A 13,584-nucleotide genomic window follows, 5' to 3' on the forward strand; every position below is an offset into this window, starting at 1 on the left:
TTCCGAGGGAATCCAGTCCTCATGTAAGCAATTTTATCATCTGAAACTTGTTATTGCATGCTTCCCAAACCACTTCATTCTAACCTTCAAATACTTAAGTTTTACAATTTTTGCCAGCCTCTGATCTTCATCGTGGCTCAATACACAGTAAATGAAGTCAATGGCGTTTGTCTGAATTACTTATACATATAAAATTGATCTATTTTTTTATATACATTTTAAAGAAAAATGCGATGTTAGCAGATCCTTCTGAAAGATTCAGTACAATGAACTTTCTGTATTCAGAAGTGTAAAGGGAGAAAGCTTCTTCTTAATCTGAGAACTTCCAGCCACAGCTGAAGGAAGGCATAGGGTGCTTGCAGCTTTCTGTCTATTTTTAGTTCCCCAACTTAGAAAAGGCAGTTTCAGTGGGGCTTTCTTGGTCTGATCAATCTTATCCTCTTCCATGGCTAAACAGATTAAGGAATATGTCTTCTGCATTCCCACAGAGTAAGTTGCACTCTTACTATGCTGTAGGAAAAAGAGAAGCATTATAAGAATCAGTCACCCAAAATGGGTCAAAATTTTGAAGATAACAAAAGATTACTGTGCAAATAGTTTTCCAAGGCAGACTACAGCAAGCTTTCTGTGCTAATGACATATTAACTGAACACAAGGACACAAGGCCCTTCAGAGTGCTGTGATTCTGGTATTTTGCCCATGTAGACTCAAGTGTATACTATGCAAAGCATAAAAGGGACTTGTGAATCTTTTCCATGGGTTGTGTTATAGTTAGCATTTACTGGCTTCTAGCCTAATTATACAATATATACACTACCCTCTCTATGAAGCTTAAGTATGTAGTTCTTGCACATATCTCTGAAGGGAAGTCTTTCTGCTGTCTTTGGACAGGTTCCATGTTGATTGTCCTACAGTAGCCTTTGTTGTCGTAGTTGCATTCTTTTGGGATACCTGAAAGGCACAGCCTTCTCTGTCTTATCTCAGCTGTGCCCTGAAGCAATTTGATTATATTCTAGCCTTTTGTTTCCAGTAGCAGTTTGGAATGGCAAGTGTGCAATTCCTTATTTTCAAGAAGGAAAATCAACTTCCTAAACAAAACAAGAAAACCTAACAGCAGTAAGAGCACCTTGATCACTTCTAAGGCAACAGTACTTCAGTGCCTGAGCTTGCCTGGGAATGTTAGAAGCATGAAGCAGTGGATTTAGCTGAACTGCAGGTTCTCTCACACTACAAATAAGTTTAAGTTACTTAGAGCTTAACATTTTTTAATCTTGTGATCATTTTTCCTTAGTCTAAACCCTCTACAGCAGCTTAGTAACTGACTAGACAGTTAAAGTCCACCAAAATTAAAAATCAGACATTAATCCGTGATGTAATTCAAAAGTCATGGATCATTTATGTTAATAGTGCATAGAAAATAAGCGTGTAGTCTTGGATGTTCTATTTCATTCCATTATTTTCCAATGGCTGAACAGGGTAGTATTTTCATCCTCTGGGACAAGTTAGGGGAAAATAAAATATGCCCTGGAATTTATAATGCAATTAATCTAAGTAGCTCCACTACAAAAAACCCTACCACCCAACCATTCTTATGCACATAGACTGTACTTTAGCTTGCTAAGTCATGATGATTTAAACAGACTGTTTAAAACTGAACACATGCCTGAATGCTTTACATATTCACTGGTGGAGTGGGGTATCTGACTACATGAAAGTAAACGTTAATCAGGGACTGAAGCCAGGAAACTGAAAAAAACCTCACATATCCAATCCGCAAAACATTTGCTTCATTACATACCAGAGACGCTGCTGTATCCTGGCAACTGATAACCTCAATCTCAATGGGCTGCTCTCCCACGCTTTTGAATTTTTCCAGCACCTCATTCACTCCAAGCCACTTGCAATCCACACCACCAACTGAAACAACGTAGTCGCCTTCTTTTAGGCCCATCGACTGTCAAAAAATTTTGCACAGGTTATTATCTGGAATTTCAAAGATGTGTAAAATGTTTTTGTCATCATACAATAGCTACTCTAAAGGCATTTCCCTCTTAGATGCTAAAAAACCAACATTGTCTAGCCAGACACATGGAACAAAAGCGTATATGTAACATAGAAACCTGCAACTTTTTCAAGTACACAAATTACCTATTTGAATTACCATTGATAAATATGATTCTGGCATACTCAAATGTTGGCTCTTTTTATGTCCTTTTCTCCTTAATGAAACTTGGTTTTTGCTACCCTATCATCCCTCATGAGATATTTTCTCCAGTTTTTACTTCTATTTCTTCAGTATTTTTATTTGTACTGGTGGTTGCTTCTGCCTTTCCTAGAGCTAAACTGTGCTCATCACTGCATGCTGATTTATCTCATTGTTTCCCCCCCTCCCAAAAGAACAACATGTGAGAAGCCAATAATATGTTCTTTCCCCTCTTTTTCCTTGGGCACATGCTACTTTGCCTTCCCTTCCTGATCCTCATCCTTATTGTTGTTGCTACTTTCTAAAGCCTTTACGCATTTAACTTTCTGAATTAGATGGGGAATAACATTTGCTTTTACTGTTTGGGACTTTTTATCTATTAAGTGTAAACAGAGGAAGAAATCAGCTCTAGTTTAATGTGACGTCAGGGATATGGATACTTTTAACATCTAAGGTGTATATAGCACTGAAAATGTGTTCAGATTATACGAATTTACTATACTGATGTATAGCAGAACTCAGTAAATACTCCATACACCAGTATGAACAAGTTGAAGTTACATTTAAAAGACTGTAATGCTAGAGTCTGGAGATAAATTGTTAATATTGCACCAATGTACTTACTGCTGCAGAACAAACTGGATCAAGACAATAAACCTGTACTGGCGAACCTCCTTTAAGACTGAATCCTAGCTCTCCTGCTTCATGGTGGATGAAAATGGTACGTGGAGCCGTCCATCTCTGCTTGGCTGAGAACACTGTCAGCGGGCCCTGGAGGTAATGTAGCAGCAGGCACATTATGGTTTACTGTCATTTGTAAGTAAGCATTTCTATTTTTTTAAGTTATAATGCTTTAAGCTCATCTTATGTAGGTTTTACTCAGGTTACCTTCCAGCTATTTCCATTGAAATGGAACAATGAGATTTATCCCAGAAGTTTAAGATGTCCCCTGAAGTACTCAGCCCTACTTCATGACTGTTCGGGTGATACTTCAAACACAGTGGGATGGGAACAACTGCCAAGTTGTTCCGAGATCTCTGTTAAGGTGTGCAGAATGTTTTGGCTGCAGCAGGCTCTAAGGTCCTCTATTACTCCATTTTAGATGGGATAAATTGATTCATGAAACATTGCATATTCTGATCCTAACCACAACTCCCAATTCCCTTTGCCCACTGATACACGCAGATCCACCTGAAAGACTGGCTTTGTGGCACGCAACATTACACATTCTGCATGCCCATCTCCAAGTACATGTTTCTCCCCACCTTTAAGTTGCATGCAATTATCCATTGAAACCTCATGGGACTTTTTAAAGGTTATCAAGAATGAATGCTGTGCAAAGCTATACACAAATGGCACTTTTATTCTTGGCTAGTCTCAAGCTGACTTATACCTCTGAAGCTAAGAGCAATCTCTCCAATAACTTCTGAAAAAACCCAGTTACTACAGGATCATCTTCTCAGGCTTAACACACTTATGTCCCTTCCCTCACATTAGAGTGAATTTATACTTGCTAGCAAAATAACAGAGGTTGGTTGGCATTATCATGTCACGTACCAGCCTGTGAAAGAAGTCTTTAACTTTCACCTTGGAAAACTGAGGAGCAATTGTTTCTATTTTGTGCTCTGTTTTAGCTAAAACAAAAAGAAAAACAAATTAATTTTCTCTCAAGTATTAGTTGAAGACATACAAATTTATTTTTCTTGCATTCCAAGCTAGACAGAAATTTCTCCTAAATTCTCACCAGGCTGTAGAAAAACTCATTTTTGTGGAAATGTGTAAGACAAATATCTGAATTGCCTTAAAAGTATCTCCAGAGCTCATAGTATCAATACAGAAAACTTAAAACCATCCAAACAAAATTATGCTACTCTCCTCTTTATTTTTCAAAGAAAAATAAATTAAAAACCAGTGCTCATTCTTTCCCACTACTTCCAGGAGGAAAGAGCTGGATGAGCTGGACTAAGGTAGGAAGAACCAGTAGCAGTCAAATTGAGTTAACAACTTAGACCAGTATAAAATTTGTGCTTCAAGAACAGTTATTAGTTTTCCCTTATGTGATTTTAGCTTTTGAAGTTTCCCCATTTTTTCTAGGTCACAAAATAGTCACCAAAAAAAAGACGAATTCTAAATAATAACCGTTGTTATCTACATCTAAAAAATGATGTGGCCAGAGACAGAAACACTGTAAAGCAGCTGTAACAAAATTCATTTATCTGTGATTGAGGAAACATGTAAGGAATCTGAACTCAAATTTATAGTATATAACCTGTACATTATTTATATTATGTATGGATACTATACAGTATGTATACATATATACAAAATAAAGGCATATCCCTATGAAAGCATATACACATATGGTTAGATACATACATAGCTGTGTATACTTACGAAGGATATCTGGAGCCTGGATTAGACTGAGAAAGTCATCTTCCGTCTCTTGCTGAGCATATTTGAGAAGCGAGCGCTTATGTGCAGCTGTCAGAACCTCCTGAAGAACATCAATGTTTCGAAGCTTTTTGCATAAACCACAGACTCTCAGAGCTTCTTCATGGTAAACAATGGCTTTGCGTAAATGTGCTTTCCCTGAAAAAAATTAGAAACTGTTGGTTGTCCTCCGTAGACAATAAATACAAGGTAATTTTCAAATTGTATCTAGTAGCTGCGTGAAACTGGCAGTTACCTAATTGTTTTCTCTGAACTTTGTCCTTTAAAACGGTGAGAACCATCAGTCCTTCAGGCATGTAGTCATACAACTGGGACAAGGCTTTCTCCTGCTGATCTTCATCATCACCGGACTGCACTATAAAAATTGACATAGAACATTAACTATTACACATCTCTTGGTGCCCTGTTCCTTTAGGTGTACTGTTATGTAGTTATTACTACCTTCTCTCCAAACGCAGTCAAATATTTTTACACATGTATATTGATGGGAATTTCAAGTTTTTAGGACTTCTACCAGTTTTATCATCTGTAGTATGCAAGTAAAACTTATATGCTAGAACACATTGACAAGAATCGAACAATTTAGTAGCACATAATGGATATAATATTTCTTTTGTTTCTGCAAAAGTTAGTTTATTGAAATTCCACATTCTTCTGTAAAGGACAAAAAAGCATGGCCTCATAGCTGAACAGGAAAATGGCCACAAATTAACATATATTGAAACCCCAAAATTCCTGGCTCCTAGTCTTATTCATAGACCAAATTATAACTGTTTGTGTTTATTAGTGTTATTTATATGAATATATAGAAAATGGATGATTCTTACATTCATGGTCACACAGAATGGTGGCAATGAAGTAATGCGCCAGAGCTTTGTAATGGTCTGACTTTATTTGTGCCAGTTTAGACCAGGAATAGGGGATATTCTCTTTCACTGGTTCCTGATTCATTGCAGTGTTAACCAGCATGTAAACCTCTCCCACCTAAAATAAAGCACAGAATTGAAGTATGAGAATTTAACATTAGTTATCAGGAGCTCAAGTAAGGGATATTATATTCAGCCTTAATACAATTTCACGTGCATCGCATCAAAGGCGGGGGAAGATGGTTAGAAAGGGTTGGAAATAAGTTTTGAGAAAATTTGAAATTCCATCTCTGATTTTTCCCTTACAAGAAAAGTAAATCAATTTTGTACAAAAACAGATGGACTAAGTCAGTCAATCTATGTGGCTTCAGACTTCAGTAAAAATACCATATAATAAATGTTTTTTAATTTACAAATACATCTCATTGGGTTCTTTCAGCTGAGAAAAAGGGTGAAGCATATTACTTCACTTCTGAAACTGTGGAGTCATACCTAGCTTTAAGTTTGTGTCGCCTAGTTAAAACTGGGCTGCTATCCTTTATGCAGAGGAAATAATATAGTTTTTCAAGCAGTGAATGCTGCTTTTATGGATCAAACAACTATACCTCGCAGAATGCAAAAATCTTTCTCCTGCAGCTGATAAATCCTATAGGTAAGTCAGGGTGACTTTACAGGGTTGGTAGGAAAGGCTTTGCCCGTTTATCTAGTATGGAACCAATTCTATATCTGCTACTGTGAAATGTCTCAGAAGGCATATTCATATCTTGTTGGCATACCCAATTTTTGATGTCAACAACCTCAGTCAAGTATGAATGCTACCTTCTGGGGCACAGCCTGCCTCTCCCTTTTTCAGGCAAGTCCCAAGACAGCTCTGCAGCTACCAGTCTGACTCTGTTCATCAGGTTCCTTCCCCCAGTTACAATTTAGTTACTCTTTTGGACTTAAGCTTTTTAGGTTTGCATAACCTCCAGCTGCTGGGAAATAACAGACGGGTTGTGTTCAATACTTAACAGAGAACTACACAAACAACCCTGTCCTTTTGCATGTTGTTCTGTGGAGAAGATCTGCACTGTTTGAAAGAGCAATATGATAAATAGCTTGTAAAAAACCTTCGGTCAGTTCACTGTTCAAGTGTTCCAGCACATTTCTATTAAACATCATGAATTATGAAATAAAAACAAATCATAAAGGTTTTAAAATAACGATATTTAAATTGCAGCTATTCATGTTTTAATCTTCTGAAAGGTTGTGATTCTCATTGTAGCTTGGGAGCTATCCCTTGTTAGTTTTGTTTTTCAGTAACGGTTGTTAACATTTAGGTTTAATAAATTCTGTTAATATTACTAGAGGCTGTAGCTAGTAACACAGCGCTGTGAACAGTTACTTTAAAGACTAAAATTTAAAGTCTCATATTTTACCTTGGCAACTTCCTGTGTCATTTTCACTAGTGTGAAAAACTCATTGCGTATTCCAGGAAGACCAATCTGCTCAAAAACACACTCTTGAGCTTGTGCAAGCATCATTTTTACTAGTACGTTCAGCATAGCTGGGCTCATATCATAACTTGGTGTGTGAGTAAAGGTCTCCTTTAAGTAGCTTAGGACTCCTGAAATTACAAAAGCTTTTGTCAGCATTACAAAGAGAGAAACAAGTGAACTTAATTCTAGCATGTACCATAATAATTAAGATTGAAAGTATGCTTTCTAGTATTGCACTATAACAATCTGAAGGGATTCTTAGTACACATGAAATTAAACTGACCTACAGGTTTTGTTTTGCGTTCCCATCAAACATCTCCAGGCACAGTTCTCAAAATTACAATTCAGAGGAGCAACAGAAGCTGCAAGTATTAAGGGCAATAGCTTCAGATTTGCTTATAACAGTTCTTGTGATTGACCATAAAGCTGTGCTGAACTAAATGTGACTTGTACATGGGAGTGGTAGGCTAGGGCTTATACATAGGACAAGAAAGAAAAAGAAATCTATGCGACTATAAGGATGTGACAGTAGAACCCTTGAATGGAAGGAAAACATACAAACATATAAACTTAGTTAATTATAAATCTCCTTTTCAGATGCTGTGAAGTGCATTGTGTCCCAATGAAAGCTCTGTTCCATCCCTGTAAGTAAACTAGAACAGTATATTTAATAGGGTAAAATTAGATTCTGCTCTAGACATTTGGTTCCACCAACATATTAATTGTTTCTATCATTTATCAAATTCAAACCAAACAGTAACTGTAGTGCAAATATTAAGTAACAGGTTCACAGATGGAAGCGTAACCTTCAGCATGCATGTCATCCAACTGGTTTAGTGAGTTCTACTAGCCTGCTAATTGCTGATAATACTACAAAAAACGATAAGACTTCTGCTTTTTAAGTGTCCCAGCTTCTGTAATCTTACTTCTTGTCACTACGTTTGGTTCTGGCCATGTTGTGCTGCATTTTCCTACTACCAGTTTCTGAGATATTTCATTTTTTATGTTACACTTGTATCTTTTAACTTATTAATATGCCCTTACACAAATTTGAATTATGGCCATCTCTGCCTTTTTGCACCAAAAGAAAACCCCAGACTTTCCAGGCACATCCCAAGTACTGATGGAGCACCCTACTGAAAGCAACTGAAAGGACGGGGTGGGGAACATGGGACGATGGTGTGTGGTGTTGTGTTGGGTTTTTTTTTTTCCTTTCTCAACATATTCCTGCTTATGTAGTAAGCATATATACACCAAGAGCTTTGTTGAGGGTAAATTCTGTGCAACATTCTCCATTCAGCCCAGAGAAATGGTTAATACATGCTCTATATCATGTCTCTACCAACATAATGAACAGTGTTATAGAGCCATGCACAGGTACAATGAAATGCCTCCTGAGCACATTGCTTTGGGGCCCTAAAAAGGCACTGTGGTAGCAAATGATGCATTTCAATTTGTGAATTAATTCTGTTCTGCAAATACACTGAAGTAAAAAGCAGTGTTTTTTTATTTACAAAATGGAAGGAGCAGCAGCAAAATGGAGAAATTTCTGAAGTACTGAAATTTCTTTTAGATGAAATACAAAGGTTGAAAACCAATTTATTTAATAAATGCGTGAAGAAATACTATCAAATTTTTTTGATGGCTGTGTATTCAAGAGAGGGGGTTTATGACAGTCCAACTCTGTGGTCCACAGTTTGTTCCTGATAAAGCTACCCATCCAGTAGAATTCAATAGCCACAGATTGTTAGTGCAGAAATAAATCTTATCGTACATATTAATGCTTAAAGACATGACCTATGTAATTATGTGTAGCACAGATGACATTTACAAAAAATTAGAAAATCCACTTGGAAGAAAAACAAAACAAAAGCTTCTATAACATGTTAGTTCAAGGGATATGATTCCCCTTATTAGAATTTGTATTTTTCTTTACTTGAGACAGAGATTGATTGATTATTTTCAACCTGTTTGCCTTTGGAATCTACAGAAAATATGTAGTCAGCTTCCAATGAATTGGAAATTTCACCAGAGAACACAGTCAGATTAATTTTGAAGAGACCATATGGAAAACTAGGTTTTAAGCCCTTTAGCAACCCTTTAAATTGTTTCTTGTACAGATTTTGCACTAATGTAATATCACTGATGTAAAAGCAGCTATGCTGGTGAAACAAAGAATGAACAGTGAAGCAGTTAATGTTAGGGCTATTACTCAGACCTTTGAACTGCAGTTCGTTAATCATTAACCACAGTATTCACTGTGTTTATCTACATGTTCAGACTACAGTTCCAGGTTTTGCATTCAAGTTTCATCTCAGCTCTTCACTAGGCTTCTTGAATTTCCCTATTCCTCTTTTTCCTGTGTAACAAAGCCAGTGGGAAATGCAGAAATCTGCAGGATGTCAGGATGAGATTAGGAACAGTTGCATAAAGACCTTCCCAATATTTTTACATTTGTACCTGCAGCTCTCTGAAAAGCATCAACAGCATTTTCAAGTCCAGCCTGGTTCTGACGATTGCATCTTGTTCCAATCTGGGTGTAGAGGGCTCCAATGTTGAATAAAATACTAGCTTTTTCAAGCAACAGATTTTGCTGACACACTGGGACACCTGTGAAGGAATCATACCTTGGGAAACAAACATAAGAAGAATTGTTAAGATTAGCAGAGACTACTGAAACAACAGATGTTTTCATTCTGTTTTTCTAAAAGAGCGGTGGAGTTCTTATAATTGTTCTGCTACAGTGCAAATGAAGGTGAATAGAAATACCATTATGTACTGTGGGGACAATCTAACTGCTGCAAGCCAGAGAATGGCTTTATTTGAGGCTTAGTTTTCAGCAGGTTTTACAGCAGTGCCTCCATATCTATTATATTGTATTATATCCAATATATTATTATATGCTATATTATTTTGTTATATATATATCATATTATAGCTAACTCAAAAGTGCCTATAAAACATCACAGAGGCTGAGAGTATACTGGGGAAGTATCCATATGTGCTGCTATGTTCTCGTACTTAGATGTTGCCAAAAGATCAACTATTGGCGCAGTCAGATCCTCTATAGCTTGTATATTGAAGTTTCCTCTTGCACTTATGACTAGAAATCTAACAGTTCCTCTTGCCTTCATCATAGTCATCTTTCTTCATCATAAAAATAAAAATTCTGCATCTGAATGCAAACTCTGAAGTCAAACTTTGCTCATAGATGTAGTAAACACTCCACTATAATAAATTAAGTCGCTCCTCCTCCCTTCTGGCCCAAATGCTCTTTTTAACAAATTGAAGGACGAGAATTAAGGTCTGACCCATTCCCCATTTGCTTTGTGCACCAAGGTTCAGCGTCCAGGAAACATGTGCAGTTGTCCAAAATGAAGATTATTTTCTCTCTTTTTCCCTTGTCCTAATCTGTAGCCCAAATCATAATCTAGTTAACGGTTTCACTCTTAAGCATGAAAAGGCTATATTCTATTTAGGTTTACTCTTAACACTAAAAAAAAAAAAATTGACAACACATACTGCAGGGAGTGCTGGAGAGAAACATACTGACATGCTTAATTTAAACAGAAGACAGTTAATGATTAACAGTGTTCTGAAAAAAAAAAAAAGAAGACAAAAGACAAACATGAACTACACACTTACCATGTAAATAAAACTCCCATGTGCCTGGTGGGTGGGAAAAATCTGTTTTCTACATAACCAAGTTGTAGGAAATAGCTTATCAACATCTCAATGCCAGCTTCATCTCGGCTAGGAGTGCGGCAGGCCTTAAAATACAATAGATTAAAATAAAGTGTATTCTGTTGCTGTTACAGGATGAATACTGAAACACCAGAGATAAAGCTCCGCTTCCTTTATACTTCTGCATATCATAGAAATGTGTGGAATCTGAGAACAGTAAGCTTAAGGCCACATGGATGCATTCCAAATAAGAGTTTTTCAGCTGCACAGAAGTAGCACATAACCTTTAAGGAAGGAAAGAGGATCTGCTTGGCAAGTCTCAGAGTTAATGAAGGAAGCAAAAGGGATCTGTTTGGCAAGTCTCACAGTTAATTAAATAAAGATTGTAGATATTTTATGAAAGCTACAAAGAAAGTTTATGTTTCTAGTGTAATAGAGGAAACGAACAATAGAAATAACCACCATTCTAATACAGTCTTTTGCTAGATATATTCATTTCAACACTCTTCCTGCTAAATTTAAAATACTTTAAAGTAAAAAAAGTAGGTAAGACAAGTCTTAGATTTACAAAGTTGTGTCAATAGCTCAATCACTTTGCATAACTTCATCCTTTTCTTCACTTGTTCTTGACTCAGATTGTAAAGCTCTTGGACAATGGAGATTGATGTTCCATATCTCAGAAATGAAGTCAATAAGAATATGGTAAGTTACAAGTAATAATGGCATATTCTGATTCCATACAAATGTTGTTACGTAGAACTGTTGATTAAAAGACCTCATGGTGTGCCATACTTGAACTTACTTGTCTCAGATCCATGAGATCTGCTATTTCATCTTCATACTCAGAACTGTCTTCACTATAATGTTCCAGAATAAAGTCCTGAAAAAAACAAAGAGTAAAAAATTAGAATATCTAAAATTAACCTAAACTATTCATGAATTTTTTTTCTGCAAACAGTACAAAATTGATTCAGTTGTGATTTGCAGTTGTCTAGTCCCAGTCAATAGTATAGTAACACATAGCAATGAGACTACAAATAGAACTAATAATTTGATTTGATATCTATCTGAGACAAGAAATTTCAGTCTGGTGTAAAGGAATCAAACACCTATTACATCAACTCCATTTGATTTTAAAGCAACAACACTTAGTGGTTTTGAAAGGGACAAATGAACCCTGTTAGCTAAAATAACAAGGGAATCAAGTGACCATAAAAACTTGTTAACAGAAAGAGACTGCCAAATTCTTGTCAGCTATATTAAGGCAATTCCACTTAAATTAACAAAGCTGCAATGGCATAAAGTGGTACCATAATCTAACCATGGAGATTAACCTACAGAAGTAAAAGCAGAGACAAATGCTACAGTGATATAAGATGAGGGGAGACCCTATTGCGGCCTTTCAGTACTTAAAGGGGGCTGATAAAGATGAGGACAGACTTTTTAATAGCAATAGGACAAGGGGCAACAGTTTTAAGCAGAAAGGGGGTAGATTCAGGCTAGATATAAGGAAGAAATTTTTTACAATGAGGGTGGTGAGACACTGGAACAGGTTGCCCAGAGAAGTTGTGGATGCCCCATCACTGGAAGTGCTCAAAATCAGGTTGGCCGGGACTTTGAGCAACCTGATGTAGTGGAAGATGACCCTGCCCATGGCAGGGGGGTTGGACTAGATGATCTTTGAAGACCCCTTCCAACCCAAACCATTCTATGATTCTATGAAGATGGTTTACCATGAAATAAAATCTACGTTGCACAATACACAGTAGTCCAAAAAATATAGAAGGTGGCTCAAATAGCCAGCAAAGTGTATTAGCCAACAAACAAGCATTGTTAATGCTTCCCAGCTGAGCTAGCTTGGTTAGTGCAAGTGGAGTATCACTGTGTTATGCTAAAACCTTCATTACTACTTCCTTTCACACTTAGAGTAGTAATCAATAGCCTTATTGGAACAAAAAAAAAAACTGTAGAAGGAATTTTTATTCTCTTTGGTTTAACTCTACTGTCTCTTCTTATAACATCTTCTGACTCCTTTTCCTAGTTAGATATGAGCAACGACCCAAATAATTGGTGGTAATTTTTTTTTAAACAGATTGTGATCTCATTTTTAGGGCAAATGAAACGAAAAAAATAACTTGTACATAAATTACTTCTGCTTCTTTAAACAAATCTGAAATAGAAGTTATTTCTGTTAACTATTCATTGAAATGTGTCTCTGAAATTTACCTTAAGGGGGAGTGTAAAGTCTACTTCTTTGGTTTCCTTCAGGCCAAGAGGTACCAAGGGAATGCTGAAAGTCTGTCTATAAAAAAAACAAAAATATTCAGAAATACTTGTTTTCTATTTGTCTGTTGATAAGATACTTTTGTTTCATTTGATGACAGAAAGTTAGTATGCTGATGTGTGTTCAGGTAAAAGGTACATAGTTTATAACAGTTCCTTCCTGCCCAAGTAAGTCTGCTTAACAGCCTATGACTCCTCAAGAAGAGAGTGAGGAACGCTACTTGCCTGCACTTTTTTTTTTTTTTCATTTGAGCCTATTTTTCCTTCAAGAAAAGGAGACTCTCCAAGGCTGGCTTACTGCAATTTAGCTCAAGCTATATATACACCTGTGCAAGTTATATGGACAGAAAACAACTCCACAGCTGCTAGGAGATCTGCCACAGTAAGAGCTATGGTAATCATTAATAGTTATCATCAGTGTTTTACATGCTCCCAATGGTTTCGTATGTAGAAGTGATGTCTGTCTTAACACAAGGAAAAGCAGGGCCAAAGTATACCAACTTTAACAGTGAAAGGTCTAAGACTAGGAAGTTGGAGAAGTGCTTGGTTTGTAGACAATGCTAGGTGTTAACCTCTAAACAAGTCAACCTCTAAAATATCAAAGGGCAATAAGGATGAG

The 13,584-nt window shown here is 36.6% G+C and overlaps 1 protein-coding gene across 1 annotated transcript in view; it reads right to left on the bottom strand.

The window, feature by feature from the left end:
* Positions 1-258: 258 nt before the first annotated feature.
* RHPN2 (rhophilin Rho GTPase binding protein 2) overlaps positions 259-13,584 on the bottom strand; it is a 29,842-nt gene continuing 16,516 nt past the window's right edge. The window contains exons 4-15 of the mRNA XM_059824789.1: positions 12,909-12,984; positions 11,485-11,562; positions 10,644-10,768; positions 9,459-9,625; positions 6,939-7,126; positions 5,482-5,638; positions 4,890-5,009; positions 4,598-4,792; positions 3,761-3,837; positions 2,828-2,974; positions 1,799-1,954; positions 259-510 (exon numbers count right to left, since the gene is read on the bottom strand). Coding sequence (XP_059680772.1) covers positions 259-510; positions 1,799-1,954; positions 2,828-2,974; positions 3,761-3,837; positions 4,598-4,792; positions 4,890-5,009; positions 5,482-5,638; positions 6,939-7,126; positions 9,459-9,625; positions 10,644-10,768; positions 11,485-11,562; positions 12,909-12,984 — 1,738 coding nt within the window. The remainder of the gene's footprint in view (positions 511-1,798; positions 1,955-2,827; positions 2,975-3,760; positions 3,838-4,597; positions 4,793-4,889; positions 5,010-5,481; positions 5,639-6,938; positions 7,127-9,458; positions 9,626-10,643; positions 10,769-11,484; positions 11,563-12,908; positions 12,985-13,584) is intronic.

The sequence above is a fragment of the Gavia stellata genome, chromosome 15 (assembly GCF_030936135.1).
Source record: "Gavia stellata isolate bGavSte3 chromosome 15, bGavSte3.hap2, whole genome shotgun sequence".
In the NCBI taxonomy this organism is placed as follows: Eukaryota; Metazoa; Chordata; class Aves; order Gaviiformes; family Gaviidae; genus Gavia; species Gavia stellata.